This window comes from Paraphaeosphaeria sporulosa, assembly GCF_001642045.1.
Source record: "Paraphaeosphaeria sporulosa strain AP3s5-JAC2a unplaced genomic scaffold CC84scaffold_5, whole genome shotgun sequence".
In the NCBI taxonomy this organism is placed as follows: domain Eukaryota; kingdom Fungi; phylum Ascomycota; class Dothideomycetes; order Pleosporales; family Didymosphaeriaceae; genus Paraphaeosphaeria; species Paraphaeosphaeria sporulosa.
In genome coordinates this window covers 501075-527611 of record NW_017253364.1, presented here as the reverse complement: position 1 = coordinate 527611, position 26537 = coordinate 501075, and the positions used below count along the sequence as shown (strand labels likewise).

The 26537-nt window shown below is 52.9% G+C and overlaps 10 protein-coding genes across 10 annotated transcripts; 5 read left to right on the top strand and 5 right to left on the bottom strand.

The window, feature by feature from the left end:
• Positions 1–428: 428 nt before the first annotated feature.
• On the bottom strand, positions 429–1913 carry CC84DRAFT_1186763 (ALDH-like protein; the record flags this gene model as incomplete). Its single annotated transcript, XM_018180877.1, has 5 exons — positions 429–624; positions 769–1011; positions 1070–1199; positions 1252–1302; positions 1889–1913. The coding sequence occupies 5 exons, from the start codon at positions 1911–1913 to the stop codon at positions 429–431; spliced, it is 645 nt and encodes a 214-aa protein (XP_018035905.1).
• A 1345-nt stretch (positions 1914–3258) lies between these two features.
• On the top strand, positions 3259–6039 carry CC84DRAFT_724833 (uncharacterized protein). The gene is made up of 7 exons (XM_018187191.1): positions 3259–3896; positions 3947–4418; positions 4469–5111; positions 5168–5253; positions 5300–5327; positions 5383–5833; positions 5879–6039. Exons 1-7 carry the CDS (start codon positions 3366–3368, stop codon positions 5963–5965), a joined length of 2298 nt encoding a protein of 765 aa, XP_018035904.1. The 5' UTR covers positions 3259–3365; the 3' UTR covers positions 5966–6039.
• A 558-nt stretch (positions 6040–6597) lies between these two features.
• Positions 6598–7974, top strand: CC84DRAFT_1092513 (MFS general substrate transporter; the record flags this gene model as incomplete). The annotated part of the gene is made up of 1 exon (XM_018174458.1): positions 6598–7974. One exon carries the CDS (start codon positions 6598–6600, stop codon positions 7972–7974), a length of 1377 nt encoding a protein of 458 aa, XP_018035903.1.
• Positions 7975–8487: 513 nt separating this feature from the next.
• Positions 8488–12002, top strand: CC84DRAFT_1144977 (uncharacterized protein). Its single transcript, XM_018176485.1, has 4 exons — positions 8488–10208; positions 10264–10860; positions 10912–11613; positions 11666–12002. The coding sequence occupies exons 1-4, from the start codon at positions 8931–8933 to the stop codon at positions 11804–11806; spliced, it is 2718 nt and encodes a 905-aa protein (XP_018035902.1). The 5' UTR covers positions 8488–8930; the 3' UTR covers positions 11807–12002.
• A 476-nt stretch (positions 12003–12478) lies between these two features.
• CC84DRAFT_1186759 (beta-lactamase/transpeptidase-like protein) lies at positions 12479–13948 on the top strand (the record flags this gene model as incomplete). The annotated part of the gene is made up of 3 exons (XM_018180876.1): positions 12479–12569; positions 12673–12777; positions 12885–13948. The coding sequence occupies 3 exons, from the start codon at positions 12479–12481 to the stop codon at positions 13946–13948; spliced, it is 1260 nt and encodes a 419-aa protein (XP_018035901.1).
• A 294-nt stretch (positions 13949–14242) lies between these two features.
• On the bottom strand, positions 14243–15472 carry CC84DRAFT_1258960 (uncharacterized protein; the record flags this gene model as incomplete). Its single annotated transcript, XM_018184868.1, has 3 exons — positions 14856–15472; positions 14391–14688; positions 14243–14339 (listed from the first exon to the last, which is right to left on the bottom strand). The coding sequence occupies exons 1-3, from the start codon at positions 15040–15042 to the stop codon at positions 14243–14245; spliced, it is 582 nt and encodes a 193-aa protein (XP_018035900.1). The 5' UTR covers positions 15043–15472.
• Positions 15473–18803: 3331 nt separating this feature from the next.
• Positions 18804–20288, top strand: CC84DRAFT_724801 (uncharacterized protein). The gene has a single exon (XM_018187190.1). It carries the CDS (start codon positions 18976–18978, stop codon positions 20161–20163), a length of 1188 nt encoding a protein of 395 aa, XP_018035899.1. The 5' UTR covers positions 18804–18975; the 3' UTR covers positions 20164–20288.
• A 48-nt stretch (positions 20289–20336) lies between these two features.
• Positions 20337–22975, bottom strand: CC84DRAFT_1205311 (uncharacterized protein; the record flags this gene model as incomplete). The annotated part of the gene is made up of 1 exon (XM_018181966.1): positions 20337–22975. One exon carries the CDS (start codon positions 22973–22975, stop codon positions 20588–20590), a length of 2388 nt encoding a protein of 795 aa, XP_018035898.1. The 3' UTR covers positions 20337–20587.
• A 236-nt stretch (positions 22976–23211) lies between these two features.
• On the bottom strand, positions 23212–23945 carry CC84DRAFT_724762 (uncharacterized protein). Its single transcript, XM_018187189.1, has 2 exons — positions 23806–23945; positions 23212–23748 (listed from the first exon to the last, which is right to left on the bottom strand). The coding sequence occupies exons 1-2, from the start codon at positions 23850–23852 to the stop codon at positions 23448–23450; spliced, it is 348 nt and encodes a 115-aa protein (XP_018035897.1). The 5' UTR covers positions 23853–23945; the 3' UTR covers positions 23212–23447.
• Positions 23832–25873, bottom strand: CC84DRAFT_724620 (MFS general substrate transporter). Its single transcript, XM_018187188.1, has 5 exons — positions 25367–25873; positions 25047–25312; positions 24380–25001; positions 24283–24334; positions 23832–24231 (listed from the first exon to the last, which is right to left on the bottom strand). Exons 1-5 carry the CDS (start codon positions 25725–25727, stop codon positions 24039–24041), a joined length of 1494 nt encoding a protein of 497 aa, XP_018035896.1. The 5' UTR covers positions 25728–25873; the 3' UTR covers positions 23832–24038.
• Positions 25874–26537: the final 664 nt, after the last annotated feature.

The window sequence follows — 26537 nt, the reverse complement described above, 5'->3', positions numbered from 1 at the left end:
ATACGCCGTAATTTGCAGCCTCCTGTTCTCGTAAAGTTCCACAGCCTAGGGTGCAGGCACAAAATTGACGCGAGTTAAGAAACGGTAAATTATAATTCAACTTCGTAAGAAAGAAGTTCTTTCAGATGATCTATTTTTGATTAAACTCATATTGTGTTGTACTCCCGCCCATAGGCACGACTAGTTCTGATAGAACTCCTACACCGCCATACTGTTCACCGTTATCAGAGCGTACTTTTTGGAAAGAACGACACACTTGATCAACGCCAACTTCGCCTCAACATGATGCATTAAGCCGCCCTTTCCGCCTTCGTGTCCTACTCCAGACTGTTTGTCGCCCCCGCAGGGTGCATCAAATGCGAATTGCTGCGAGGAGTTGACGCTCACCGTAACCACGTCGATCTGTTTGGGGAGTCAGAGTACGCGGCTCACAGAAGTCGTGAAGATGCATGCTGTGAAGAGTCAGCAAAAGTCCCATTAAGAACCTGAATATGCTGCATACATGATAAACCGTAGTTGGTATCGTTGGCTAGTTTTATTGCCTCTTTTTCTGTCTTGAACGTGCGAATAGGTATCACAGGCCCGAATATTTCTTCGCGATAGATGCGTGCGTCGTCCTTAGGACTCAGAAAGACAGTGGGTTCCACCTAGAAGCCTTTTTCGCCACGCCGTGTCCCTCCTGTCACCAACTCAGCCTCGCTCTTTCCAACATCGAGGAATCTCACCAAGTGCTCGAACTGCTTAGCATCTGCAATTGGTCTTCAGTACGTTTTGCTATCTGCTGGGTCGCCCGTTGCGTGGGCCAGCTCTTCGTACCGCATTTTCAGCTTTTCGATAGATTTGGGAGCGATGGACTCTTCAATGAAGGTTCGGGAAGCAACGATGCACGCTTGGGCAGTATTGAATAAAAAACCTCGACTGTGGTGCTGGATCGCATTTTTAAGGTTGGCATCCGAGAAAATGAGCGAGGTTGATCTGCCACCTAGTTCAAGAACGACACACTTCAAGTTGCTAGACGAAAGTGAGCCACTGGCATGCCTTTGGTTACGTCTGAGCGCGCAAGGTTCACCTCTTCGCAGCCAGTTCCTGCACTTCATTGCCATCGAAGGCACTCCCTGTAAACGAGATCTTGTTGATATCCATATGGCTGGCAAGCATTAATCCCACCTTGCTATCGCCAGAGACGATTTGGATCACGCCTAGGCTGCAATGAGCATACATTGCTAGAATCTGTGATGCATAACGGCTTACCGGGCGGAAAATTGGCTCCTTTGAGGAAGTTACAAAGTGCCAAGATTCCAACTGGACCCCTTTGTGGTAACTGCGCACCCAACTGCCATTGCAGTGGCAACTTTGATCCCGAAGAAGAGAGGATTAGCGTTCCAAGCACATATCCCAGCGCAAACACTGATAGGCTTATATTATAGGCTCATATTGGACGATCTGGCTGGTGGTCAGTAGAGAGCACGCTCTGGTGGCTGAGCCAGTTATGAAGTACCTTGTCGACTCCATGGGCTCCAGTGAATGAACCACCGATGAGTTTATCCGTCCAGCCCGTACTATGGCAGGAAGAGCCTTCAGCATCCAAATTTTACAACGGGATAAAAAGCGGGGGCGGGAGCCATACAAATACCTAAATACCTCACCAAGTATGCCATATATCATCTTCGTCACCGCAAGCAGCTGTCCCCTGCAACGACCCTCCCATGTTGTGAGTTCGTCTATGTGTTCATCGACCAGGTGTCAGTAAAGCGAAGCGTAACCTGTATGGCGGAGAGAATTCAGTAAACAGAGTAACAAAGCGGAGAGGGTGCAAAACAAAATACTCAGAACTGTCCGCAAGCCGTTCGTCGTGTTTTCTCATAGAAGTGAGAGAGTCTGTACTGACGTTTGTTCTCTACAGCGCAGACCATGTTGCCCACTCGCCCTCAGCTGTTCCAGCAGCAGCAGCAGCAGCAATGTCTATATCGGCTGGGGAGGCGCAGTGGATATCCGATGCGACTACACTCTCATCATGAGAAGAGTATATCGTATGGCGTTCGAGGAAATGACCGTCAACGTACTATGTAATTTGAGTCAATGGAGCGGCGACTTTGGTGCGTAGAAGTATGTGATCCTTCACATGCAGATGAAGAAGTGAGAAGGAAAGGTGGGAACAGCTGAGAAAGCAAAGGTATGAGGCAGGAGCACGTGCGGTAGAAGAAAGGGGTAACCTCAGTGATAGAATGCAGAGATTGCGAAAGAACTTGCCTCATTATTGATGAAGCGCTGGGGGTGGTACTTGGAGGTTATTGTTGCTGTCATTGGGCCGATGAAGTCGCTTCGAACAGGTGGAGATCCTTGTGGGCGCGCATAAGTTCTTATTGTGTGGGTGCTCTTAGCTCGCTGTACCGCGCGTGTTTCCGTGTTGATTTGGTGGTCGAAGTGAGCGCAGTGCTTACACTTAGGCACGCTGTCGGATGTACTCAATTTTGACCACACGATATCTTAGACCATGTGACACAGGGTCTGCACTCGGATAGGATCGCTAACTTGAGATGGCCATCTCATCAGGAGCGAACAGGTAACAGTGTAGGGCATAGGCTGATGTTGCGAGGTAAATCGTACCCTTATCCTGCACTACTTCGTATACATACTGAAATGCTCTAGTGTTGAAAATCAATGTATTGGCGCCTAGACTAGGCGCTGCAGTACTGCATGGCTCAACATTCGTATCGCAGAATGTCGTTCGCGGTTTTGATAACCCCGAAAGCCGCTGGAGACGAAGCGTCATGATTTCCATGGGTCTACGGGGGTTGCTCGATTGACACAAAGCCGGGCAAATAAAGAATATCTATCATGAGCTTGTTTGGAAAACCGTTGAAAGCTACGAGTGCCATTATATGTAGTAAGAGGCGCAAACTAATCGAGACAAAGAATTAACATCCAGACTTCGGTGTGGTTTTGGTGCTAGGGATCCCGCGCTGTCACGTGTGACGGCATCAGTCCGCTCCGATCGCCGCTTACACGATGGCCTGAAGCAGCTCGGTTGCTTTGTCATAGCGTGCCGAGGTTCGTGGCTCGTATTCCTACCAATCGGAGGATCGCATTTCAATTGATGAGGACCATCTATGACGAAAATCTCTATCATCGAAGCTGAGAGTGTCTGAGTTTCCTCGTCGCAGCAGAGCCGCATACGATCGAGGTGAGCGCGTCACCGACAGAAAGTGTTTTATCATCCGCCCTAACCCAGAAAGGGTAAGGTCAGAATCCGTAGGGTACCGAGAGTATCGCGAAACCTCCTCCTCGCAAGCCGTCGCCTCCCAGTTGTTCAGACCATCAGTCTCACCTACATCGGCTGGATAAGCTCAAGGAATCGTACGAATATGATAGATTCATCACGACCGGGTTCTACACCACATTCTCCGGGCAGCGCACCAAAACACCCGGGAGGTCGACAGCGCGTTATCTCATCTTGTCTCACGTGCAGGAGAAGGAAAGTCAAATGTGACCATGTTCACCCAATCTGCGGAGCGTGCACGCGTGGCAATCACGTATGCACCTATTCTACTGACCAGATGCTTGGCTCGACTGTGGGTTCAGGTGGTACTCGAATTTCAAAACCGGCCTCTACCGGTAATGGCAAGCTGTCGAGAAACGGCGATGTACAGGCACGTTTGGATCGGCTTGAGTCTCTTTTAGAGAAGGCAGTGGCTGGACATGCGCCGCCGCAGGCGCTTCCGCGTTATGTCCGTCATGAAGAGCACGGGCATGACTCAGAACTCTCACCCTCAGCAACTAGCCAGACCTCACAGGGAGCTGGCATATCTTCGGACAACCACGACGGGACACTTCTCCTTGATGGCGGGCAGAGCAAATTCGTGTCGTCGTTGCACTATGCCCTTCTCGCTGATGAGGTATACGACACTTTGGCTCATATTCTGAACGGTTCTAATATTGTTACTAGATCCAAGACATCAAGGCGCTCTTGGGCGATAAAACGGATGAAAATTCAGACGGTCCGACACAGAACAACCTCATACATGCCATCGGACTTGGCCGAGCGAAACTCGGAGTTTCACTCGAAACGCTGATGCCGGAAACCCAGGAGCAGCGCGACGCACTTCTCGAGACATACTTTTCAAATGTTGACCCGGTGATCAGGATCACACATAGGCCAAGCTTGATAAGCAAATTACCCTCATATGTACAAAACGTGCATCCGCTTGTATTCGCTATATTTTATTCAGCAATAAACTCGTTACCACCTGCACTGGTTGAAAATAGGTTCGGGGAATCACGAGAAGAGCTCATGGCGAAGTTTGAGCTGGGAATTGAGATCGGACTAGCGCGTGGAAACTACCTCACCAGTCCAAGCCTGGAGATCCTCCAAGCCTTTCTTATCTGGCTGACATGTATTACAAGAGAAGAAGATATAGGTTCGTCAAGGCTTATGACTAAACGCGTGCACATTGCTAAAGTGGCATAGGCAAAGCGTGGGCGCTCCTCGGGATTGCCATCCGGATAGCCTTGAATCAAGGGCTCCATCGAGATCCATCCTTGTTTCCAGCTGGCACATTTGATGTGGTTACTGTCGAACTCCGACGAAGGGCCTGGCATCAGATCTGCTCTCTTGAGTTTAGAGCTGCTGAAGCCAAAGGACAGGAACCAAGCATAGCCGAAGATGACTACACGACGCTGCTACCTCGCAACATTGAAGACGAAGAATTGATCGAGGGTCAGAGTCCAGGAGCGACTCCTTATAACGAAGAAAGATGGACATCCATGACCTATCAATTGATCCGCTTCGTTGGTTCGCGCGCATCGAGGAGGATTATCAAGAGTACTTATCGTTTAGAGCGACGTATGCTCGAGTCTGGACTGCATGGTACATCTGGGCCTGATCCTGCTCTGGAACTGCAGACTATATATCAACAGATCCAGAACATGGTCGAGGAGATGCATGAAGATAACTACCGGAAGTTCCTGCGGTTTGCCAGTAGAGATGTCCCCATACAGAGATTGTCTCTTGGCCTAGCAACATTGTTAGAGTGGAGGTGCTACGTGCTATTCTGGCTTCGAATGCCACGCGCTTTCCGAGACGTGGTCTTCTCAATCGACGTGCGAAAATCGTAAGTTAATAAGAATATTGTCAAGGTCCAGTTGAACGACTAACACTCTTCTGCAGCATTTTCGAGAAATCTGTGAACATGATTGAGACCTTGAATGGCGCATCAGCAGACGTGGACGCAGCGCGCTTTCAATGGCACATAGGTACCATGCCCTTTCAGAGTTGTCTTGCTGCAGCTAACGCAAACAGGAGGCCATGCTGCGTTCCAGGCTATCATGTAAGTTTTGATACGAGGCACACACACAACTCCGCTAACCTTCGTCTGCAATTAGGCACGTCCTTTCCGAGCTACGTAACCCGCTTTTTGACGCTCCAGATCGATATCGGGCCATTCGAGCGCTTCAGCTGTCCCGATTGCTCAAAGAGCAAAACCACACCCGACCATGGCAAGCAGTCAAGAGTATGATCGATAGACTCGTTGCTGAGCAGGGAAGCACACAGTCAAATCAATCCGAAGCCTCGCCGCTCCCTTACAGCAATACCTCACAGACGACAGCATCCCTGCCTCTCAACGGAATGACTATGTATCCTCAGACGATGACCTCATTCCCTAAACAAGAGCCGCCTCAGCCGATTATGGCACCAGCTATTGAGCCTCAGCCGCCTCAAATGTTGCAGCCAATGCAGACGGTTGAACAGTCGGAAATACATTTCAACGATTTTAACTTTGACAACATCATCGGCAATACGCAGACGAATGGGGGACTGCCCGAGTTCGACTTCGTGAGTCTACTTGTACCACACGAAAGTGTAGCTAACGCCGTCCAGGGCTTCTGGGGTGACCCGATCAATTTTGGCAGTGAACCGATAGACTTCCCGATAGATGGAGGTTATGCAGCAACATGGACCAGTTGAATACCATCCACATCTGCAGGGCCGGTAAACGCACTCTTTGTAGTCGCCAGCGATTCCTACGTCAACTCCGGGCCCTGACTGTTCGGAGCCGGAACATCGAGGCGCCAGATCAACCCTCCAAGGAAGCTGATCAATAACGCGCCGGCTTCTAGAGGACTTGAGTCATCGTTTGCAAGAATTCCTCCAACCCCGTCTGCAACGCGCCCTCTGTGAGATTGCTGCGTCGGGGTTCGGAGTTGATCGCAGAGCGAATCGGACTAACTCCCTCGCTGCTAGCCGCGGTCGTCTTTCGCTTGCACACTGAACAACCCCAAGGATCCTTACGATAATATCTGGGTAGTGGTCGTGAGATCATGTGTTTAATTTTCCGATCTTTGAAGCAGCAAAACTATGCGAAAGGGCGGTCCGAAGAGTTTGTGTGCTGGAATAGGCTAGGGCTAACTCTCATGATGCGCATTTATATCAGGAGAGCTAGGAACTGATGTATAGTCCTTCACTGTTGCCGTATATGCTTTGTCCTCTCCTTCAAAGATCCAATCAAAATGCTGCGAGCGACGCAAATACCCGGACAGGGCCGAGAATTGGATCTGGAGAATAATGCGACTATTACCAAGGCAAATGAGCAATTGTCCATGCACACTACCATACAGCTCGAACCAGACGAAATGCCAACGAACTGGCGCGCAAGCAAAAAATGGTCGGCGACTCTCATTATTGTACTCATGACCGCGAACATCACATTCGCCTCCAGCATCCACACTGCAGCCATCATGGGCGTATCTGAAGCTTTTCACGTCTCTGAAACGGTAGCAACGCTCCCCGTCACCACATTTCTCCTCGGATTTGCAACGGGGCCATTACTTTTTGCACCACTCTCGGAGGTACTGGGACGAACACTCATCTTCCGTGTGGTATTGGGACTATTCATCTGTTTCAACCTGGCGTGTGCCCTCTCGCCAAACATATACGCTTTACTCATATTACGTTTCCTGTGCGGCTTCTTCGGTGCGCCTTCCGTTACGAACAGTGGCGGTAGTCTGGCAGACATCTGGCCACAGAGTCAAAGATCAGTCCCCTTTGCGCTGTTCACGACAGGAAGTTCGCTAGGGCCCGTTGTAGCGCCGATTGTAGGAGGTTATGTGGCAGAGCACCTCAACTGGAGATGGCACTACTGGATCGTCACGAGTGTGTCCGGCGCCGTGTACATTGCGATGGTTTTCCTCCTCCCAGAAACGTACACTACGGTACTCCTTCGTTGGAAGAGAGAGAAGACAGGCATCAAGCCTCCTCGGATGACGTTCAAGGAACGGTACGCAACGGATCTGACACGTCCCTGGGTTATGCTCTTCACAGAACCTATCCTATTTACGCTCGGCCTTTACTCTGCGTTCATCTGGGGCATTCTGTATCTAGACTTCACCGCATACCCGGTCGTTTTCCAACAGGGCCGGGATTGGAGCCAAGGTAAATCTGGGTTATCTTTCATTGGCATTGGTGTTGGTATGGCTCTTGCGACGGCAAGCTCACCTTGGATAAATGATTTGCACGGCGCAGTCGTGCGCAAAATTGGTCTCAAACCCGAAGCACGACTCCCACACCTCATTTTCCTGGCGTGGCTCATACCCACTGCGTTGTTCTGGTTTGGCTGGACTGCGCCTCCACCTACCCATCCTATCGTTCCAATAGCTGCGGGCGTGCCCTTTGGCATTGGTTTCGTTACGATATTCCTAGGCACAAATGCGTACTTGAGCGATTGCTACGGTAGATTCTCTGCGAGCGCATGGGCTGCTAATGCAGTTCTGCGATCTTTGTTCAGTGCTGGATTCCCACTATTCGCAAGGCAGATGTATGTGCGTATGGGCACGCCGTGGGCTAGTAGCACGCTAGCGTTCATTGCAGTGGGGCTTGCGCCCGTACCTTTGGTTCTCTGGAAGTGGGGAGGTTGGTTGAGGGGAAGGAGCCGGTTTCATATATCGACTGTGGAATTGGAAAAGGATGAAGAAGGGTAATTTGGTTGGTCTCTTTGCAAGTCGGAGATAGACACTTTATCGCAATTTTGCGACGCGTCCAAGGCTGGTCTCCATGCTGCACCTTTCTGTCGACCCTGAACTTCAAGAACTGCCATGCACATGGGGAGAGCGCTTGCCACTGGATCTTCCACAAGCGACTGCGACTTAATATCATTGGAGCCACGAAGCGCCCCCCAAATGGACGATCCACCATCACGAGCCAGTAGAGATGCCGATCCAAACACCACGGAGTATCTCCTCAAAGACATGCTCGTGACAATAATAACTTCACTCGCAATCCGACTGTAATGGGGATGACCGAGCGTTCGAGCCCTCCAGCCCCAATCCCTAACCGATCCACCGGCTTATACAGCACACCATCCCCCTATCGTGGCCTGATTCCATCAATCAGTGCCGCTTTAACCCCTGCGCACATCAGCCTTGTGGCCCTCAGTTGCCGCGGAGGGTCCACCAAATCGGGCAAGAGGATCGTGAGTTCCTGAACTTTGTCCATTTTCGGCTAATAATACGAATGTCGCAGGCTAGACCCTGATTGTTCCAGGCATGAATCGGCCCAGATAAAAACGGTGCGCAGCCTTTCCCACCTTGCTGATGCTCACCGAGCTGGCTTGTATTACTCGGGCCCGCTGGTTTTCTATCCTTACTCGTTCTTGTCAGCAATCGAGCCAGCACGTGGGCCGTCGCATGCAATAGACCCCAGTTTTTTGCGGCATGGCCATTATTGAGATTAGTGCTATAATTTCCGGAGGCGTCCGTCTGAGGTGCAAACGACCGGACCTCCGATCAGGGCCACGACATATGTGTAGGGTGCTTTGTCTGCCCTCCTTCGTCCTTTCGTTGAGTGGGTGTATCTTTAGGGTGCGCCCTTGCACTCACTAATCTTAATCTTTTCTTGGAGCGATTCATTAGTACTGCATCAGCCGTCCCCAATTACGATGGCCTACTATACATCCATTCGTAATTTGTTCTATCTTTTAATACAGCTCTTCATCTTCGGAGACGTCGCTGCGAGTCCGTATTCGTACCAGCAGGTTGCCCGTCACAGCATCGATATCGCCGAGGACTTCACTCAATGGAACCACAGGCAACTACTGCCCCGCGCCGGACAATGGCTGCGAATAATGCCCCTTGGCGCGTCTATCACCTATGGTCAGCGAGGCGACGGCCTAACAACCAATGATGTGTCGCACAATGGGTACCGAAAGGCCCTCAGGGACCAGCTCAGGTCGCGCGGCTACAATGTCAATATGATCGGATGTGTGTCCTCCGGACAGATGAGAGACAAGCAGCACGAAGGCCATCCTGGCTTCCTGATATCCGAAGTCGCGACCAAGGTCTCCTGCGCCATAAATCAGAAGCCTAATCTTGTGTTGATCAATGCTGGGACGAACGATGCGATACGGGCGGATCAGAACGGCGGGGCTTCTTTTGCCCAAGGAGCTCAGGATCGCATGAAACTAATGATCGATGACATCCTCAAACAAGTCAACGATGTTACCGTTGTTCTATCGACATTACTCCCGAATGGCAATGCCGCTGCGAACAATTATGTAGAGACTATCAATGCGGGGTACCGTAGCCTTGTCTCTTCGTATCAGTCTGCAGGTAAAAAGGTGCAGCTTGCTGACATGAACACGGGTTTCATTGTTCCATCGGAGCTTCCCGACGGTACACACCCAACTGATACGGGCTATAAGAAGATGGCGGCGGTTTGGGACCAGGCTTTCGTAGCGGCAACCAACAAAGGCTGGATCAAGGATCCGATCAGTACGGGGAAACCAGATGACGTCTATGACTGCGATACCTCACCCGCCAGTTTCAGCGAGGCTACCTTGACACAACAAGGCAGTGGAGCAGACGATGGCACCTACGCTCATGCATCGCAGGGCATGGGTGTTGTGACGTCGGATTCATTGCACGAGAACAGCACTGCCGCGACTCAGGGACAATGGGTTAAGAACTATCATTTCGCGCATCTTGTCAACGATGGTGGTGATCGTGGTCAGGAGACTGACGAGCTCATCCGCATTACTGACTCCATACAACCCGTTGCCGACAATGGTATTCCACTTTTCTCGTTTAAAAATAACAACGGAGGAACTTTTGCCTCTACCTGGACGACCTTCGACCCGAAGATGCATTGCAACAATCGTGGCGCGCGCTGGGGAGATGTCAACAACGATGGCCTGGATGATCTCATTTGCATAGGTCCGGTAAGATTCTGGCTTGTAATTTTGACTTCAATACACTGATTAACCACTGTTACAGGAAGGCAACATGTATGTGTCCATCAATAAAGGCGGCAACCCTCCCAACTTTGTATACCTTGACAACGTCAAGAGCGCGGAGGGAACACAAGAATTCGTACGAGTTGGCGACATCGATGGTGATGGCCGCCTCGACTACTGTGTCATCAAAGGCACGGGTTCCTTGTACTGCTGGCGCAACGGTGGTACAGGCGACAACCCTGTCTGGGAGCCAATGGCTGGGGGGGACGTTGTATTTGATTCATCAAGTATCGGAGCCGTAGCCAGCATTCGTCTGGTCGATATCAACGGCGACTTCAGGTCTGACATTATCTCGATCTCTTCTACTGGCAAAACTAGAATTTTCATCAACCAACGTGGAACGAAGGACGACGGTGCGGGCTTGAAGCCTCACTGGATCGAAGCTTCAGCCGCCCATGGTGGAGGTTTTGCTGACAGAACTGTGGACTATTTCAAGTTTGGCAGGGTCTATGGATCTGGTAGAGCTGACTATATTGCCATGAAGGAAACCAATGTGAAAGACACCTTGGGTTGGAAGCACACATACGACTTCGAGATCTACAAGAATACTGGGTCGGGTGGCAGGAAGGTCAAGGGTGTAAGTGATCCCCGTTGCTGCCTGACAGTTATTTCTGCTGACAGAACACAGGATGGCGTTTATTATTGTGACATGTTCGGTAGAGGCCACGACGATTACCTTTGGGTCTACGAGGCTGGCAACGTCAATCTCTACGAGAATACCGGCAACCTTCCAAACTGGAAAGGGCACGGCGAGATCTTCAACGTGGGCCGCGACCGAAAAGGCATCCACTTCGGTGATTGGAACGGCGATGGTCTCTGTGACATTCTGGCCGTCGATAAGAAGTCTGGTGCAGTCGACTGGTGGCAAAATACTTGGAATGTCAACAAAACATCCCCCACGTTTTCCTACAAGGGCCAAGCTATTGCCGGCAGTTGTAGCCAAGGATGGGGCGTCTCTCGCTACGATCTAGGCGTCCGATTCGCTGATGTCGACGGCGACGGCCGCGTCGACTACCTCTGCCTTGACCCACAAGGAACAACAAGCGCCGTTCTCAACACAGAGAAGGGCTTCTCGAACGTTGGTCAGATCAAGTACACCATTGGCAAAGACCGAGCAGAACACCGATTCGCTGATGTCAATAACGACGGAAAAGCCGACTTCCTGGCTGTCGACAAATTCACTGGCAAGGTATCTGTTTTCACCAACCAAGGACAGAACAAGGCTCTTCAAGCCTTTGGTACTGGAGACAGCTCGTTCACCTGGGTCGAACAGCAAGGAATGTGGATGGATGGCGTGGATCGCGGTGCGAATATGTTTTTCGCAAGGATGGTCAGTAGTACCCGAGACTTTGAAGACTGTGCAACTGCTGACCCTGTGACAGAGCAATGACACGAAGCGCATCGATTTCGTGCGAAATCTGCCCGCGACGGACATTGCTTACACCTACTTCAACCGGCCTTGCAAAGGAGGGGGTGACGACAACACATCCGATCTCCCTCTACCTACGGTTCCGAGAACTTGAACATCTTGACCAAATATCTTCATGAGCTGCTTTTAAGTTAAAGCTGCTCTAACATACCCAGTGTAAATATTCCGGCAGTTGGATGGCGGGGTAGAAGCCAACGACAGTACTCTGGCCGAAGAGGCGCCATGTCTAGAAGAGTCTTGTCTGTAGATAAATGTTCCCTAGCGATAATGACCGTTATGAATTCCTCAGCATCTCGAAAAGTGCCTAGTGTGGGTGATGTGCAAGATGCATCCTAACCGCTGATGGACACGGACCTAGGCATTTGTAATCCGCACGACACTTCGTCCGTACGCCTTCTCGCGCATCAGTCCATCCTTTGGAAGCGGACGCCCACTCACACCCTTCTGTGTACGAACTAAGAGATCATCTGGACTGGTGACATCGTGCTAATGACTCGAAGGCTACTGTGCCTAGGTACACTGTACGAGACCCATAGTAAGAGCCAATCAGATGCAAACTACCCCACATCGGCCCCGGGGGCCACTACGACGGGAGAGCGCCTCGTACCGCCCGACTAAATATCGAGTAGTTGGCCCTAGAGAGTGAGATTCAACGATATTTTAACGACCAATCTTCTCTACTATTTCTCATTTTGTACACGCTGAATACCGAATCTAACAATCTGTGATCGCGCAGCGCTAGCAAGGCAGCATCCTCAGTATCACGATGGCATCCCACGATTTCGAAAAAGTCATTGAGATGGCTTGCACAGACCTAGATATTGTTGGTTGTGCGTTGCTGGCTACCAATCGCGATGGTAAGCATCTTCAAAAACTCTCTATATGACACAAAAGCCGTGACACGACTTTCTACCTTCGTGAAGCGAACATCGAAATCATGAATGCTAAGCTTGTTTCTAGGCTCATTCACTTATGCAAAGTCTTTCGGAAAAGCTGCCATCGGCGGGGATGAGCTTTTCCAGGTCGATACTGTCGCATGGATAGGGTACGTCCACGAGTCCAACTGTCGTCCTTGAATACACCAAATCCCTCAACTAACAGTTCACAGTACATTATCCCACGAAGTCATTTATATTGCACTGACCATAGCATAACATACTAACCCATCCCAGCATCATGCACCAAACTCCTCACCTCCCTCGCAGCCCTTCACCTGGTCTCCACCAACAACCTCTCCCTCGACGACCCCGACCTCCTCCCCAAGCACATCCCCGAACTCGCCTCCAAATCCATCCTCCTCCGCCCAGGCGAAGACGGCACGCCCCGCGAAGGCCCCCGCACCAAGCCCATCACCCTGCGCCACCTGCTCACGCACACTTCCGGCCTCGTCTACGACTCGATGACCCCGCCCATGATTGCGTGGGCAAAAGCAAACAACAAGGACACCCAACGTGGCGGCACGGTCCTCGAGCGCTTCGACAGCCCACTCGCCTTCGAGCCCGGCGCCAGCTGGATGTACGGCCCGGGCATCGACTACGCGGGTTTGCTCGTTGAGCGCGTGTCCGGCAAAACGCTGGAGGAGTACTTGAAGACGCATATTCTGGGGCCGGTTGGCGTCAAGGACATGACGTTCCACCTGTCCAAGCGGCGGGACTTGAAAGAGCGACTCGCACCTTTTGCTTACCGCACCGCTGGCGGCAAAGTCGCCGCCACGCCCGAAAAACCCGAGCACGTGACAACACCGTACCTCGACCACGAGGGCAACGAAGTCTCGGGCTGCTTCGGTGGGCAGGGCCTATTCGCCACCGCCGAGGAATACATCAAGGTGCTTCGCGGCGTGCTGGACGGATCCCTCATCCCATCCTCCCTCGCCGAGGACTTCTTCTCGCCGCAGCTCAACCAGGCGCAGGCCGATGCCATGAACGAACTCCTGCAGATCGACCAGGCGAACAACGTCATGGGCTACACGAGGAAGAACGTGCGCAAGAACTGGGGGCTGGCGGGCTTGATGCTGGATGCGGATGACCACGCCAAGGGCAGGACGGCGGGCACGATGGTCTGGGCTGGGATGCCGATGCAGCAGTGGTTCGTCGATCGGAAGACAGGCCTGTGTGGGTTTTTTATGACGCAGATTTTGCCTACGGGGGATCAGAAGGCTGCGGAATTGTCGGGTGTGTTCGTGGATGGGGTTTATGCGCTTGTTTCCGAGGGCCGAAAGGAGAACGGGCGTCTCTGAACTGCAGCCAGATGACATCTCATGATAAATTTGCGCCAGAATCCGAGCATGCGCTGGATCATATAGCTTACGTTCACGATGTTATCAGGTTCAATTCAGGAAAGCGCACGAGGAAGATCGTATTGAATGAAGTACCCTTGTCCACTCTAGGGCTACCGTGGTAACACATAAGCTCCTTTGTGTGCCTAACCTTTTGCGAACGATTGCGCGATCAAATGCAAGCTTGACATCTTGTCGAAACGCATCACGTCCAGTCTACCCAATAGCTTATCTAGTGATCTAATCACTCCAGACTTATGGAGGCAACTCGACACCCTCCATCGCCTCGGCGCTGCCCTCATCCCCGCCCTCAGAGCAGAAAAGATCACTTGGGTCATATATTTCGCCGTTCCTATATCCAATTAGCTGAAGGACTCCCACCCAAGCACTGTAGCTCACGTACTCGTTGACCAATTGCATACCAACATTTTCCGAAGTTCGCAAGGCCCACATGAGCGGAAGGACCTGATCGGGAACCGCTTGCAGGAATGCATCATTCTCGTAGCTTGATTCGTTCTTAACGACGTCGATCAATCCCGGCCAGACCTCGCTCATGGGCTGCGGGTCGGTAGTGTTCAGGCGGTCAAGGAGATCGCGATGGCCGTGCTCTCGCCACTGTTCTGGGTCGAAATACTCGACACGCCTTCGCAGCTCTTCCAGCATGGCTTCATTGTATTCTGGAGCTGGTCCGAATTGGAAGTCTGCATGGCGATGTTAGTGAATGATGACAGCTGTAATCCGTGTTTGCGATGCGATAAGCGATAATGAGAGTAGCAGCCATCGAAGAACAACTCGGGCTCTCTCAAGGTATCCAAATTTGTCTCGCATACATTGCGAACAATAGAAGCAAGGACAGTGCAACACTCACCTGCAGCCATACAATCAGACTGATGTTCCTGCTTTCCTCCACATATCATACATGGCACATTCTCGCTCAACGGCATCAAAGCCGCGTTGAATTCGTCATTCGGATCGTAGCGGGCTCCAATATCCGGCACCTCGGTCGGAATTCCCGGTAATGTCGATTGGGGTTGTTCCGTCTTCTTGCAGATCATATAATGTGACTTCCAAGCTCCACGCTGGCAGGAAGAGCTGCAGTACCAGTCGTCCTTGCAGCCACTGCAATGTATAGTCCAGCGCTCAGGTTCCAGGAGAGTACGTTTGCACTTGGCGCACACATATCGCGGATCAAGAGCCGAAAAGAACTCTGTGAAATTCTCTTGTGGCTGATTGTGGTGTTGTTGGCTTTCCACGCTAGGACTTGGACGGGAATCCGAGATTGAAGATGTAGATTTGGTGAAATTCCCTTTGTAACGCTAGTTGAGCTATCTTTCTGGGGTTCTAGGGCTACGCGGCCCTGGTGACCTGTCAACATAGCCGAGCGGCTTGGTAGCATTGCCAGCCCTTGCCGAACTGATGCAAGATCGTGAGGCACAGTCGACGAGATCCTTGCCAATGGCCCACTCTCAACATCTTTTTGCTGGTCCTGGAGGCTATGATCGCTTTTGATCATTGTTTTTTGCGGTTCCGGATCCATTTGTGGTTCTGCAAAGCGATTCGAGGTCTCGTTAGGAAGCCGCACTGGCGCCTTTTTCTGACCAGAAACTGACAATGTTGGATCTGCTTGTGCATCTGTGCTGTCATAAGAGCTCAGCGCCATTCGAAAGTCTCTCTGTGCTTTCGCGTCAGTGGGAGATACTAAGGAGATTTCGTTGGCGTTGATGGACTTCAGTAAGGGGCCTTGTTCATGACTGGGAGGAGCCTCGTGGGTTTTGTCTACTTGCGGAAGAGCAATATCTTGACGTTTCTCTGTCTCAGAGTGTACTGCACCAGACCCACTGATTTTAAGAACACCCGAGAAACAATGATGATCCTGTGATCGGGGCGGACACGGGAATGGTTGCGTCGCGATCGGAGTGACCGTGTTGACTGTAGAATGCTTGCCTCGAGGCGGGCCGTGTAAGGAAGGGTTGGTGGGATGGTGCTGAGCACCTAAAGTGGAACCAAGTCGCGACGCATGTGATGATTGACTGGGTGCAGCGCTTGCCTGAGGCGGTGCGAGTCGACTCGGTGCTCCACTAAGGTGTTGAGTGAGATGGGGTGAGCGCGCAATATGGGTTGCAATAGCAACTTGGAGGCTTGGTGAAGGATGTTGTTGAGTCCGTGACGGGTTGGCTGTCTCATTAGAACACGTATCTTGGGTATGCGGGAATACCACCGGTACACGAGCCTCAGCTGGCTGGGTATGCTGTGTATTTGGGAAGGCGAGTGGGGGCGATGCCGGAGTGCGTGATGCGTTTAGGTTGAAAAATAGAGATGCAGATGGATTTCGTCGCACATCTGGGATGAAGTTCGAGGCGGATGAAGTGGCTCCGGGGGCACTGCTTCCAGGCAGTTCTCCATGTTGTTGAAGTAATTGTGATTGCCGGGCGTGCCCTGGTACTGCCTCCAGCATATGGGTCGATCTGTTCTGCTGCGTTGCTGCATGTGCAGCGGCAGTCTGTGCGTTTCCAATCACGGCAGGTGCGTGAGCTTGATTCTGCACAAACAGCAAAGGGTTGGGCGCCTGCGGATCTGCGAAGCCAACATTTCCTCCAGCTCTGGGATTAATGTGCGTTTGCAATGATGATGCGGCACCGGCCCGAGCGGGGACGATAGGTGCCATATCAAGGGGGCCTGGATGAACTTGACAAGGTGACATATTGTGGTTTGCGCTTGCTTGAGGGACACTGTCTCGCCGTGACCCTTGTGGGCCCTTCTGGCTGTCAAACTTGAGGGTTGCGTGGATATTTCCGGGAGCATCGAGGCCAGGTTTTGTATTTGACACTGGCCGGCGTGGCGCTACATGCGATTGACCAGAAATTCTACCTTCTCGGTATAACTGAAGTGCTGGGTGAAGGGAGATGAGATATTTCTAGGAAATGTTAGCAGGGTCCCATCACACTCATTCATTACGTGAATCGGTATTTCCTCATGTCAAACCAGATGGTGGTCTTCGGTCCACTTTACTCACTGGTATATCATGCGCTAGTAGTGGCGGAAGGCCCAACACTGCCCGCTCTTCGGCAATGGTAGCCATGTGTTGCCTAACAGTACCCATGCGAGCCACCTGATAGGGGTCGGTGCTTCCAGGTATCCATGTCAATATGATTTCCTCGTGCCAGGGCCATCGTGCGCCGTGGTTGTACGCAATGAGTAATTGCTCAGGGTTCCGCAGACCGACCCTGAATGCTCGAGTCTCGTGGTGGAGGATATTTGCCTGGAATCCGAATCGCCAGTGGCCGTGCTGCTTCGCGTGATCATGAACGTCTTTCACGAAGTTACGAAACTCGCCGTCTGGATGTGATTCCTTCAACACAATCGTTGTTAGCACCAAATCGCCGTCTATGTCTAGGCTGTAGCCATGTGCAAGGAAAGTAATAGCAACTCCGCAGCCATTGCATCTTCGTGGCATTACTCACGTGTCCATTGTATATGGATCTATGGCTCCATTCTTGCTGCGCCATAGTTGTTGTCTGCAAGCGTGTAGTCCGCGAATCTGGTCGAGTACACCTTCTTTTATCTCATGTGGATGGGCATGCGGACGATTTCCAAGGCGAAGTCACCGCTCACAGATGAGAAAGCGCAGTGGTGGAGCGGAAAGGTCAAAATGAAGTGCGGAGTGGAAGCCTGATATTCATCGCATCTGTAGTTGTTGAGCTTTCAACCACGGAACCCGTACACAGCATGTTGTCAAAGTGAGAGTCTAATGATGGTAACCTTCGTTTGCTGCACTGACTGACCGTTGCAAATGGTGGTCCTCATTTGAGTTCTTCCGGGCGGCAGGTGCGACAGCATGGTTGGATTCTTTGTGGTAAACTTGGGGGTGAAATCGCACAATGATACGTCTTACTTCACGGGGTTTTCGGTGGGAGCAACCTCTTCGCAAACGAAATCGCAAACGCTCACTCACGGGAGACTCTGAGAGATGTGTCTTCTGCAGCATAATGCACATAGCGAGTTCCTACGAAGCAGCGGCTTCTTTCGGCCGCACATGCACAAGAGCTGCACAAGCGAGCCGGTCTTCCCGCTTCTTCGTGCATGTGTGTCAAACGATCGCTCAGCACCTGTTCTGTCCAGTACCAACGTCTGTTGGTTGAGAAAGCCCGATGCATGCTCGACAGGATTGAAATTGAGGTTGTAGAGCAAGGCCGTGGGATGCGTGGGGTGGTCGCCTTCTAGCGCGTCATGGAGCGCGGAATGTCATCCTACCTATTGGTTAGCATCGAGTCGCACAGCGATGCGCGCGACCTGTACGGACACTCGCCCGCCATGGACGAGATTTCTGATCCAATTGCGTTTCGAGGTCGGCTTTGCTACAATCCATTACCCATCCGCTAGCCAACATCGAAGCATTTAGTGGCGGCAGAGGCTCCGCATGCCGCAGCTACCCTGGAGCTTTCACAGTGTGCTCACAGAGTCCAGCCATTTGCCCAATAGTATCGTCACGGAGTCGCATTCCCTCCATTACAATCCCCTCCCCATCGATGACGCGTGGCTAGATCATATTTCCGAACTCCAACCGACCGTTTACACCAAGTTCTTGCACAACAAACGACGCGCATGGTCGATCATCTCACATGCGCCGAACAAAGCGGGGACATAGACGCCGTCTCCCTGGCACAACATCTAGCGCCACGATCTACGCGTGGATGAGGCCCATCAGCCATGGTTCGTAGTGGTTAGGACAGTTGGGGGCTCTGTTGATGTGGGGCGGCCCGGTGCGCTGGGGCGTCTCTCATGTCGCATGACGTTTAGGGGAAAGACAAAGTCGTGACGGGGTAGGAGATCTGGGGGATTTGAGAGACGCATTTATTCTTGGTGGACGTCTTCTTGTCACTTGCTCAGCTACATTTCACCCCTGTCCGAACCAGAATACGACGCAGTCATGGCTGAGCAATCTGCATTCTACATCACCAGCGTCGCCCATGTGAGTAACTTCCAAGCACATGTTCGACATGATATCGGCACGCTACAAATTGCCGCAATCGCGAGGCGCAAGCACCTCATGGGCGTTCGGGACTCTGCTTGCACAGACAACCTTGCAAAACCTCGCCCGCTCCTTCCCTGCTTCACACATCTACAAGAATCTACCACTAACATCCCAGGGCATGGTCCTCGCCCGGTCCCCCAACGGGCAACCTTCCGGCGTCGTCGCCCAAAACCGCGGCGACCAGGACGCCCCCCAAAAGTGGCTCGTCGAATCCGGCGACTCCCCCAACATCATCGCCCTCCGCTGCGCCTCCACCAATGACTACCTGCATGCAAACGGCGGTGGCAATTGGTCCACTGTCGGCACCGGGGCGAAGCAGTGGTGGAAACTCGACACCGACAACGTTACCGTGCCAGGTGCGTGTCGCCTCTCGCCCGTCGAGTATCCGAAAGTGTTCTTGAACCATTTCCAGGGGATCAGGGTCGCCAAGGGCCAGAGCATGAAGGTGCACATGTGGCAGTGGGAGCAGCCGAATCAATTTTGCCTGACGTGGTACTTTTTCCCCGCCGACGGCAGCTTTGGGCCCAGCAGCGGCACTTCCAGCGCCGCCAGCGAAGCGTCCACTGCGAAGATCGAGGAGTTGGAGACGGGCAAGAAGGAGGCTGAGAAGAAGCTCAAGGAGCTGCAAGACAATAAGACGGCGAGCGATGCTAAGCTCAAGGAGCTGCAGGACAGCAAAAAAGAATACGACGCGAAGCTGGCGGAGCTGGAAGAGGGGAAGACGGGCTCGGCCGACACGATCAAGGAGCTGCAGGATAAGCTCGCGCGTCGGGATCGCGAGCTCGAGGAGCACAAAGCTGCTCTGAAGAAGAATGTCGATGACCAGAAGGCGGCCGATGCACAGCGCGCGCACGACGACGCTGCCAAGCAGGAATTAAAGACGCACAAGAAGGCCGCGAAGCTCGAGGACAAGGCGCGCAAGAAGGAAGCTAAGCAGGCGGAGAAAGCGCAGAAGAAGCCGCAGAAGTTGGAGCTGACAAGCCGACTGCCGCCATCCCCGCCGCCGTCGCCTCCGCAGGAGAAGGTTACGGTGTCCGCAACGAGCGGGGTTGCTGAGGAGGTGAAGAACGGGTGTAAGCACGTGGTGTTGCCGCCACCGAGGAAAATCAGGAGGAAGGTTGTGGGGATTGTATATGCGCAGTGAGAAGGTGGCGTAGAGCAGCTTGGAGTAAAACAGAGCACAGGAACTCAAGCAGATGTATCTATGTTCGATAGGGAGAACGCGATGGATGTTCGAATTCACGACTACGGGGGTGTTGTATTTATACTTTGGAGTTATGGATGCGAAGAGTTGGGGCAATTGCAATCACGTTCATCACTTGTAGTCACTTCGGCACACTACGTTGTTGTGATTTTGAATTGTCCCTATAGTGGTCCTTATCAAGTATGGAATCATGATCAGGTTAGCAATCATGACCAAGCAAGCAAGTATTCATGATCAGTACCAATCCGCCAGCGAACCAGCACCCACCGCAGTCACCCGCCATCGTCATCCACATCGCCACCAAACACGAGACACCAAATCTCAAACCCTAGACACGGACACCTGACGCCAGACGCCAAATAATCTAACCCTGGAACGACTGAGCAGCGTAGAAGCCCATGTGGGCGTACGGCTGCTGGAAGTGGAACTGCTCCTCCGGGAGCCTCTGCTGCTCCTCAACCTCCTCCCTCTGCTTCAGCTGAGCAACATCCTGCGCTGCCTTCTTCCTGGCCTCCCGCTCCGCCTCGCGCTTCCTCCGCTGAGCCGCTGCGCGCTTGTCCCGCACGGCCTGGGCCTTCTCCTCAGCGAGCTTGGCCTTCTTCTTCGCCTCGATCTCCGCCATGCGAGCCTTGAGAGCAGCAAGCTCATCATCCTCGTCCATATCCTCAGTTTGAACCGGAGGCTGCTCGGCGGCAGTGGCAGCCCGAGTATTGATGATAGCCTGGGCTTCCTTGACAGCGACATCGTTCAACTTCGCAGCCTTGTGGAGGGCCTCGCGCTGGCGCGTCGCACCGTAGGTAAGTCCGCGCTCGAGTTCCTCCTTTTCGAACTGGAGGGGGTGCTTGCCTTGGCAGATGGGCAGGAGGATGCGTGCCTTCTCGGTGACCGTCATGTCGAGCCATTTGGTCTTGAGGAGCTCGCTGACCATGCGACCGCGGAGTTCGACGGCTGCCTCGACCTCATCGGCGAAGGGTGGACGGACTGGAGCGGGAGTAGCGGTGAGGCGAGGAGGAGCTGAGGGGCGCACGCGTTTGGGAGCCGAGTCGGGGATCTGGATGTCGGCAGGGCGAGCGCGCTTCTTGGAAGGCGTGGGCTCCGCGGGAGAGCTGGATGAGGGTTGACGGACCGGTTGCTTTCCGAGCTGGTTGGCGGAAAGCGGAGTGCGCTCGGTGGAAGGGGTGGGTGGGCGCTGCTGGACAGGTTGGTCTCCGAATTGGTTGAAAGGAGTACTGGACTGGCGCTGCTGAGCGGTTTGGTTGCCGAGATGGTGGGTGGAAAGCTGAGCACGCTCGACGGGAGAGCTTACGGGCTGCTGCAGACCAGACTGATTCCCGAATCGATTACCGGGATAGCTGAAATCGAAGTACTCGATGGTGGTGTTCCCGCCGATCTTGTTGATGGATACCCTCTGGGTAGTGGGATCGGCCGTCGCGACAGGAGTAGTCGGAGTAGAGAAGCGCTGGGCGGATTGCTGGGTTTGCTGGTGGATGCCAAAAAGGTCTTGTCCGGCTTCTCGAGCGGTGCGAACATTGGCACGAGCCATGGCTCGGTCGCGCTCAAAGGCATCATCCTGGGTCTGTTGCTGGTTCTGCTTGTCCAGAGCAGCAAGCATCTGGGGCTGGTCGATGGGAACAAAGGCCGACAAACGCGAAGGTGGCATAGCACGCCGAGGTGCATTGGGCCTAGCCTTGCGGATCCCATGTCCTGAGACGTTGGGTTGGTTCTGCGGCCGATCAACAGGGGCGCGGTTGGCGTTCGAGGAAGTTGTGCCAGACTGAGCGGACACAGGCATCTGAGACGATATAGCAGAGTTTTTGGTGTTAGGTCCATTATCAAAGGTGGCGATCTCAGGTCGATTGCCAAAAGTGTTGACATCAGAGTGGTTGCCGATGGTTGCGCCAATAAAGGGGTTAACGTTAGGGTCGAAGTAGTTCACGTCGACGAAATCCATGTTCTCGAAAGCCATTGGAGCAGGGTTCTGGGCGACAGGGCTGATAGGCTGCATAGAGCTATCCGTGGTGGAGAATATACCCGTGATGCCCAAAGGGAAGTTGCCCGAGTCGCCAAAGAAACTGGAAGGGTTCATCGTGTTGCTGTAATTGGTGCTCATGGGCTCCGCAATACCACACATGGAGGTAGTGACGCTTGGGAAAAGTTCATTGCCGAAGTCGTTGAAGTTGTCGAAGGTGCCGAGGCCACTGGATGTGTTCATGGCGTTGTTGAGGTCGGCACGCTCCTGGGTGAAGTCCAAGGAACCGACATCGACTCCATTGAGCGTGTTGTCTGAGGAGTAAGTGCGCCTATACTCCTCAAAGAAGGGAGAAGAGGCCAAACCACGCTGTTGCTCTTCATGTTCGTCCATGAATTGCTGGAACTCCTCCTCGCCCGGAGTGTGGCGGTCATAAACGGTGTGCTGCACGCCCTCCCGGATCTGAGCATCGTTGCTACGACTGGTGTGCTGTTCATCGTGGGATCCGAAGCCGATGGACGACTCACGGTCGGCGTTCTCTGTCGAATTGTTTGAGCCGGCATCCTCACCAGCGGGCGCGACGCTATTATTGTTGGTCTCAGCCGCGTTGTCGTCGAGCAGGGTAGTGTAGTCGTTGATCCAGTCCTCGCGGACGCCGGAGGTGCTGGACTGGTGTTGGTCCTGGCTCTGGCCACACAAACACTCCTCGAAAAGGAGGTCGTTAGGGTCACAAGTACAACGATTGGTGGACTTGGCCTTGGACTTGGTGTTGAACTTAGCCATGGCAGATTGCTACGTTGAAGCGAAATGCAACAAGGAGAAGTAGCAGTAGCTGTGAATAGGCTGGAAGTCCGACAAATCGAACGTCGCAATAGACGTAGATAGACGTGAAGTCAAAAGAAGCTTGGAGTAGCAGAAGTAGCTGACGTGAGCGTCAAAGGAGACAAAAGGTTGGAGATTGGTGCGAAAGCTCAAGAGAACAATTGCCAAGTGGATGGTCGAGTCGCAGAAGCAGACGGCTTGTAAATTCTTCTTAACGACGTCCTGAGGGTCCCCCAGCCTCCTGGAGTGCTGATGAAGCTCAAAATGCTCCCTCTCACCCGACATCCGTGCACTCACCGTTGCGCCCCACAGCCTCCTCGACGTCGTCAATTTGCGCGCATTGATAGGTAGATAGAGCTCAAAAGGCAAAGGCTGGAGTGGGAAAGCGCCGCTATTGGCTCTGCTGGTGCCTGTTTCGCAAAATCAACGTCCTTCACTTAAGGAAGTGAATGGGCCATCGGCCAATGGGAGCTCTGGTAGCTCGAGTTGGTCGTAGTGCACCCCTTTTTTGACGAGAGAGATAATAAAGAACAATAGAAATTATGGATTTGAAACACGACGAAGCCCCGGCTCTCGCAATCATGAGGCTGGGAGCGAGTAATGGCACCATCGTGCGTACTGATTGAGATTGCTTCACTGCGAAAGAAAGTGCTTGGCAAACGTCGCTATCCGCGCGAAACAGCCAAGACAGCGGCGAGCTCACGCTCGTAAAGGTCGCGAGGTAGTTCAATGGGCTTTTGAGTACTTCGTAGTCAGCAACACGAATTGGGTTTGGGGGAAAGTTCGCTCACCTAGGTGGATGCCTGGTGAGCAACCTTAGCTTCCCAGGTAACTGCATTTAAACCCAGAGGCTGTACGAATACTGTACTGCTTGATGTATCTGCCTCCAGAATCTGATTTCGTTGCGCTTTCGCGAGGAATTGACATTATTGGATCATCGGGTAGTTTTGGTAGGCATTGGGGGTTATCCGAGGAACTGTCAGCCAGGATAAGATGTATAGCAACGGCCAGTTTGACAAGATCTTCAGATCGTGTACTCGAAACGCGGATGGCGATATCCCAACCGTTCTTCTTTCTCATCTCTCAATCGGTAGTCTCTTTGCCCAGTCGCACGCTTTTTGTTCTCCCACCTGCAATACCAGATGTTTCCTGCAATCGATATGAGCGCTAGACCGAGCATGCCGATATTGATCGCGTGTCCCGTAGTATACCGCGGCCTATCAAAGTCAGCTAGTAGCACCACCTTCGAAATTGCTATTCAGACTTACGCATCTTCCGGAAGGTACGTGAACGTTGCAATGAAAGCTGCCATATTCGCAACTGAGCCGTCAGCATGGTCGCGCTGCTCCGTAGGAAGCTACTCACTCATGATCTGGAACCCTGTTCCTGTCGCCCGCACGTAGTGCGGCGCCAGGTTGTTGGACAGCCAACCCATAACCAGCGGGCTGCATGGGAAGATACCCGCCGCAACAAGAAAAGTACCGCCGTACTGCACCGAACTTCGCTCGCTCGCGATGAGCATGATGTACCCGACGATTGCCACCGTACATCCAACCAACATCAATGGCCCTCGCATACGCCACTTGTCGCTCCCCCACCCCGTCAACAACACGATGAAGAAAGCACCCATGTTAGGCGGCACCGTAAACAGCTGCGCGGTCACCCTGCTGTACCCCATCGACCGGATAATGGTGGGCAGGAAGAGGGAGAAAGAGTAGATGGGCGTGATGATGGCGAAGAAGACAATGGACAAGACAATCGTGTTGACGTTGAGGAGGGCGCGGCGGACCCAGTACCAGTCAAATCTCTCTTCATCGACAGTAGAAGCAGCAGTTGCACCATGGGCGTCGAGGCGCATACGTGCGATACAGGCCCTTTTCTCGTCTGCGTTGAAGAACTTGATATCGCTAGGAGTGTGTGGAAGAAAGAAGAGAACGGCAATTCCGATGACAGCGGTAATCGCGCCCTCGACGAAGAATATGAAGGGCTGCACGGTCAGTGGAAGAAGGCTTTTGTGGGATGAGTGGCTTACCCAGCCGTTGTACCCGCCGGTCTGAATCTTTGCGAGGCCAGTTGCAAGGAGGCCGCCGAAAGCGCCACTGAGAGGGGCTGCACAGTAGAAGAGCGTGATGCGATACAGCATCTGATGACGCCGATAGAACATTGCGAGGTACACCAACATACCGCCGAGCAGGCCGCCCTCAGCCAAGCCGAGGAAGAAGCGCGCGACCAAAAGCCCAGCATAGCTCTTGACGAACCCAGTACACATCGAAACGAGGCCCCAAGCAATCAATATGCCTACCATCCCACGACGTCAACAGAAGTTTGGTATGTCAGCATGAGTTCACCCACCAGGTAGATAATATCCAGCCTTCAAGTGCTTGATGACAAGGTTGCTCGGAACATCCCAGAGGATGTACGGCACGTAAAAAACGGCGAGGGCGATGTTGAATTTGTTGGAATCGAGGCGCAGGTCTTCCACCATCCCATCGATCTTAGCGTTTCCGATGTTGCTTCGATCGATGAAAGCCAGGAGCCAGAGCCCGAAGAGCCATGGCATGAGCCGTTTGTCCAGCTTGCGGGTAATGCGCTTGTCCAGCTCAACTGGGATATCAGCGGGATCGTTCCATGTTGAGTCGGTCTTCTCGACGTCCGGGATGTGGACTCTTTCAGGCGACTCTCCGCCTTTCTCAACCTTCTCAGGAGAAGACATGGCGGAGTAGTGGTAGTACTTAAGAGTAGAAGAGACTTGGGTTGTAAGTCCGTAAATGGGCCGCAGCTGAAGAAGGTTGCGTACAATCGTAGGTGAGCTTAGTGATAATCACAATGATGCTGTGTAACGTATGACAGACGAGATGTTGGTTTATGCATCAGCACACTGGTAGCGGTAATGGCGTTGACCCCACACGCGGCCCCGGATCCCAAGTTCAGAAGAGCCATGGCGTGCGTCAACAATACGGGCCTCCAGGTCGCTCAGCTCCGTGGCGATCGGGACATGGAAAGCGCCTACGGTCCCTGGCAAGTGGGGAGTGCTTCTTCATCAACAGTGACGTCGCCTGACAAAGACGGCAGGATGAGGGGTGATTGGAACTCTAGAGCGACGATCAGCATGCATAGCCGTCAGAACATCGATCCCAACGAGTCATCGGCAAGCCTCGCATGGGGATCTTTGCATTGCCATCGCGACTAACCAGCCAGCTTCGCATGCCGTACATGCGGACCGGTCTTGGGGGAATGCATGGGCGTGTAGGAGGCTTTGGGGCATCTCAGAACGACATTAGTTGATGACGGGAATTGGGCAAGGAGCTGCTGGCAATGTCACCCTGGTCCGTGTAAAAGGGCTCCAGTCTCAGGCCCCCACGCGTGATCCACGACACCTTTGCCGAGAAAGTGGTGTTGTTGAGAGGGCGAAACGCCGGTGGACGCCGCTATTGACGGTGGCGACGTTGGGAAGGTGAACAGCGCGAAGTATCTGTGAGAGATGAGGGCAACTCCTTCGAACGGTGAGAGAACAACACCAACA

Excerpts from the sequence above, each read along its gene's own strand:
- CC84DRAFT_724833 (XM_018187191.1), top strand. The coding sequence starts at position 3,366 with ATGATAGATTCATCACGACCGGGTTCTACACCACATTCTCCGGGCAGC. Across the intron at positions 5,112-5,167 it reads TCAATCGACGTGCGAAAATC|CATTTTCGAGAAATCTGTGA; the intron begins GTAAGTTAATAA and ends ACTCTTCTGCAG. Across the intron at positions 5,328-5,382 it reads GCTGCGTTCCAGGCTATCAT|GCACGTCCTTTCCGAGCTAC; the intron begins GTAAGTTTTGAT and ends GTCTGCAATTAG.
- CC84DRAFT_1144977 (XM_018176485.1), top strand. The coding sequence starts at position 8,931 with ATGGCCTACTATACATCCATTCGTAATTTGTTCTATCTTTTAATACAG. Across the intron at positions 10,209-10,263 it reads ATCTCATTTGCATAGGTCCG|GAAGGCAACATGTATGTGTC; the intron begins GTAAGATTCTGG and ends CCACTGTTACAG. Across the intron at positions 10,861-10,911 it reads GTGGCAGGAAGGTCAAGGGT|GATGGCGTTTATTATTGTGA; the intron begins GTAAGTGATCCC and ends GACAGAACACAG.
- CC84DRAFT_724801 (XM_018187190.1), top strand. The coding sequence starts at position 18,976 with ATGTTCGACATGATATCGGCACGCTACAAATTGCCGCAATCGCGAGGC.
- CC84DRAFT_724762 (XM_018187189.1), bottom strand. The coding sequence starts at position 23,852 with ATGCAGTTACCTGGGAAGCTAAGGTTGCTCACCAGGCATCCACCTAG. Across the intron at positions 23,749-23,805 it reads CTCACCAGGCATCCACCTAG|CCCATTGAACTACCTCGCGA; the intron begins GTGAGCGAACTT and ends AGTACTCAAAAG.
- CC84DRAFT_724620 (XM_018187188.1), bottom strand. The coding sequence starts at position 25,727 with ATGTCTTCTCCTGAGAAGGTTGAGAAAGGCGGAGAGTCGCCTGAAAGA. Across the intron at positions 25,313-25,366 it reads GGCTGGATATTATCTACCTG|GCATATTGATTGCTTGGGGC; the intron begins GTGGGTGAACTC and ends GTGGGATGGTAG. Across the intron at positions 25,002-25,046 it reads CCGGCGGGTACAACGGCTGG|CCCTTCATATTCTTCGTCGA; the intron begins GTAAGCCACTCA and ends CTGACCGTGCAG.